We start from the raw sequence: 4,149 nt of genomic DNA, 5'->3' as shown, positions 1-4,149 counted from the left end.
ATTAAAGTTTGTATGGTACATGGTGAATTTATTGTAGGATATTACATCCACAATTTACACAGGATTCCTTACAACTTTATCAAAGTACTGCACTACTGTGTCCGTGATAACATGACGTCCCTCAGTAGGGAAGTGCGATTTAAATGTAGGCCTATACATAAAATGTATATAGCTCTATTTTTATTACTGAAATATATAACTAATAGTTTGCTTTATTATTGTTATTGATTAATACTGTCTTCATTTATCATATTATTTATTCATATTTTTTAATTACATTTTTTCTATTATGATTTTGTTGTGAAAGGAACATTGAACATGGTAACATATTATCTTCATTGTCTTCGTCATAATCATATTTTTATCGTCACCATTGTCGTCGTTGTCATCACCATCATCACTCATCATTTATAAATAAATAATTAAATAATTAATAATACTGTAGTTTGTTTATGGTCCACAAGAAAAGATTTAAAATTATTCACTGGAAGCAACTTTTTGTCTTTAAGATGTCGTGTTAACTTAAGGATCTTAAGCAATTCAATCGATGCTTATTTACTCAACCATTCACATTCATGCTCGCTTACCCAACGTGTTTCTCGGCAACAACGTGATGACAATTGATTGGACACACAACACAATGCGTAGTGTAAACGCACCGGAGCGCACGTAACGATTTCTTTTGTTTCGTAGAGTTCAGTTCACGCCATGCGTATGATGTTTGCAAATGATAAATATTTGCAAATACAACAGTACAAAGCGGATGTTCCGTTTGTTTCCGACTATTTATATTTAAATATTGTCACATTAAAACGGGACATTGTATTTTGAATGTAAGAGTACTGGAATTCAAGGCCTCGTTTGGGTGAGTGTATTAGCTTTTCGGTTTCGTTCAAACATTAGTGAATCTATGGCCAATGAGGCGGGAGAGGAGACACCATGCAATCTATTGTTTGCGTCACATCTGAAAGAATTCTCATTGCAGGAAGGTTTTGTATTTAAAATGGATAATGTGGTTTATGTGTTAATTTATATAGGCCTATTTAGGATTTCTGGTTTCAATTCTGAGAGGGTGTGGAGGTGCAGATGGTGCGATCGCACCCCCTAAATTATATTAAGAAAAATAATTGTATTATATTGTTGATATGAATTATCGGTAAGGGTTTTAAGATGTGAGAGTGCAATTGCCGGGCATCTAGAGGTCCATATTCTCAAAATGTTTACACTTCAGTTTTAACCATGGAGCTGAGGTGGTTTGGACTCTCACGCACCCCAGCTACCGCCAATTCCTGCATCAGCCCAAGGATTTAACCAAGAAATGCACATCAGTATTTGCTGCCTCGACTATTATTCGTCTACTCTGTCTACTACTCTAGTAGTAGTAGTATGGTAGTAGTAGTAGTGGTGGTAGTAGTAGTAGAAGAAGTAGTAGCAGTAGCAGCAGCAGCAGCAGATTAGCTATACGGTATAGACTCATTTAATTACCGTACATAAGCACCACCGAGTGGTGAAGCTTATGAGACCCCGTATGTATCGTGATCGTATACTTATAATTATTCATTATATGGATCTCATAAAAAAAAATGTCAATAACATTTAAATTTGCATTCGATATGGGAAATATTAGTAAGAAACCATATGTTTATTATTATTTTCAGAGGCTTAGTTTTCATCCACAATTTATGCGACATCTGGGTTCGATGGTAGTGACGATCAGTTTATAGACATATTCATCAATTGTAATGTAAATCGATTTTTGCAAAAGAATCCTTCGGAAATATGCATTAGTCTATTTTTATAGGCCTGGATAATTTTTCTTATAAACAAGTATATGCTTGTATAATAAGAACGTTGATAATGGATTTAGAAAAAACGACGTTTGCAGTTCGGATCAAAATGACGTTTTTTTTGGCTATCCTACCGGTTTGCTTCATGAATACTTATGCAGCATCAGTACTGGAAGGGCCAAGTAATTCCACGGCTAAACAAGGTTATACAGTCGTGCTCAAATGCAAGGTAGATAGTCTAGATGAATCGTCAGGACAGGCCGTCGCTTGGGAACACGACGGTAAGCCCAATCCTACCCTCAGTCACGGCACAAAAATTGTTCGCGAGGGAAAGATGGACAGGTTCTCGATCGTAGGAAATGTAACCGCTGGTGAATACAATCTTCAAATAAATCCTGTACTTGCTGAAGATAGAGGAGAATATTCATGCTCTGTTTTCCGAGGTGATGCAACTGGTAAATCTGCAATTTTGACAGTGCTGTATCCCCCTTCCGATAATTACCCTCTATGCTACCCATTGGAAAATACGTTACATTTTAAAGAAATTGAAACACTGTCAATAGTCTGTAAAACAGGGATTTCGGATCCTCCAGCAACTGTTACATGGATTGATGATAATGGCCATGAAATTAACGACTCAAGTGTGATATTGATCGGCAATGAATACGTGGTGACCCATAAAGAAACCATGTATAACTACCACGATGGTGATACCTATTTTTGCTCTGTATCACATCCGTTGTGGCCTGAACCACGGAACTGTTCTCTGGGACCGTTATTTATCCTCTACCGTCCTCTCACTACTATATCAGTACAGATGACAGAGAAATATATTGAACTAAATTGTTCGGCTTTTGGAAATCCGTCCAAGTTCACTTATGAATGGACGATTTATCGAGGCAACCAGACGAAAACGCAGCAAGACTTTAAGGAAGAAGACATCCCAAATAAATCCAATTTCCTCACACTACAGAGATCTAAATACAATAGCGTAGAATTGGTTGTTGAATGCGCAGCAAGAAATCCACAAGGAGTCGGAAAATCAAATGCAACCATTCTGTTATCGTCTGCACATTGTCGTGGCGGCAAAACAAAGCTGATTGATATTTGTCGCACCGTCTCAGTACCAACTGTTTGTGTATTGTCAATAGTCGTTGTAGTCTCGTGGGTATTAATTGGATTTCTAATTATGAAAGTAAGAAAATTGAAAAAGGCAGCAGTCCCTGAGGTATCCAACGTAAGCTCTAGAGTAGAAATGACACGTAGTGGAAACAACGGTGTATATGTGACACTCACGGAATCCATTGACAATTTGGATAGAACCTAATGTTACACGAATATTTATGAATTTAAAATTTCATAAACTGTAATTACGAAAATTACTTGTAAATATAAGCTGTTCTTGTGCCCTTTTGAAATTATGCATACTTTTTCATGTTATTTTATTTATTTTGTCATTAGAAAAACATACAATAAGGACAAAAGAAAATACAGACAAACTGACAGTAAAAATAGCAATTGTTAAAAACCCGACGGAGTAACCTAACAAGCGAAGGTTCTCTAAGGTTAAACACAATAAGTGAAAACACTTAAAATATTCGTGAATACCGTAGTTAATACCAGGAAAAGTGTACGCTACAGTGCTTTGGATACATGTTTAAAACTCTTGGATTTTTCAGTGTTTTACCAATTCTCAACATGTGAATAATATGTATGAAATAATTGCCATCACTAATCTTTCCAAACGACCACGTGGTAGAGTGACCACGTGGTAGAGTGACCATTTAAAAACAATTAATATAGTATAAATTATTTCACCCATTTGACATGTTCCTTAAGATCTCATTTAGTTTGAAGATGCTAAAAAATAATTTTACGTTTATTTTGTTTAATTTCTAACTAGGCTTACGCTTTTAGCTAACGTTTAGGCTCTTGTGTTTTAGAACATCACATGTGATTAGTCATTTTGTTTGCAGTAAACATGACATTACTAAGCATCATATAATATATATATATATATATATATATATATATATTATACATATTATATATACCCTGTCTCTTATACACATCTAGATGTGTATAAGAGACAGTTATTGAGGCTTGCCTCTAAAGTTTAGTTTTGGCCTTCCTGTACTTGTTTTAGCTGTTTATTCTAATCTCACCCAGCCTATTATTTCCAATCACCATTGTTTCCCACAGCATTGTTGTTTTTCAGTATTTTGCCTTTTAATCTATATATCATTTTCTACTGTTTGTATCATTTTGATCCAACTCTGCTGTAATTCTGGAGGGTACTTTGGACAATTTCAAATTTCTACGACGCTTGTCGGAAAAGCGCGTCAGGTATCGTAACCATCTT

At 35.5% G+C, this 4,149-nt stretch overlaps 1 protein-coding gene across 1 annotated transcript; it reads left to right on the top strand.

Moving 5' to 3' along the window:
• Window positions 1–312: 312 nt before the first annotated feature.
• On the top strand, window positions 313–3,822 carry LOC117119648 (cell adhesion molecule 3-like). Its single transcript, XM_033264479.1, has 2 exons — window positions 313–865; window positions 1,659–3,822. Exon 2 carries the CDS (start codon window positions 1,858–1,860, stop codon window positions 3,112–3,114), a length of 1,257 nt encoding a protein of 418 aa, XP_033120370.1. The 5' UTR covers window positions 313–865; window positions 1,659–1,857; the 3' UTR covers window positions 3,115–3,822.
• The last annotated feature ends 327 nt before the right edge of the window (window positions 3,823–4,149 follow it).

This window comes from Anneissia japonica, unplaced genomic scaffold (genome assembly GCF_011630105.1).
Source record: "Anneissia japonica isolate Jap-2015-1 unplaced genomic scaffold, ASM1163010v1 scaffold287745_len380231_cov175, whole genome shotgun sequence".
NCBI lineage: Eukaryota > Metazoa > Echinodermata > Crinoidea > Comatulida > Comatulidae > Anneissia > Anneissia japonica.
This window is presented reverse-complemented; position numbering and strand designations above follow the sequence as displayed.

Coding starts and splice junctions, on each gene's coding strand:
- LOC117119648 (XM_033264479.1), top strand. CDS start 1,858: ATGGATTTAGAAAAAACGACGTTTGCAGTTCGGATCAAAATGACGTTT.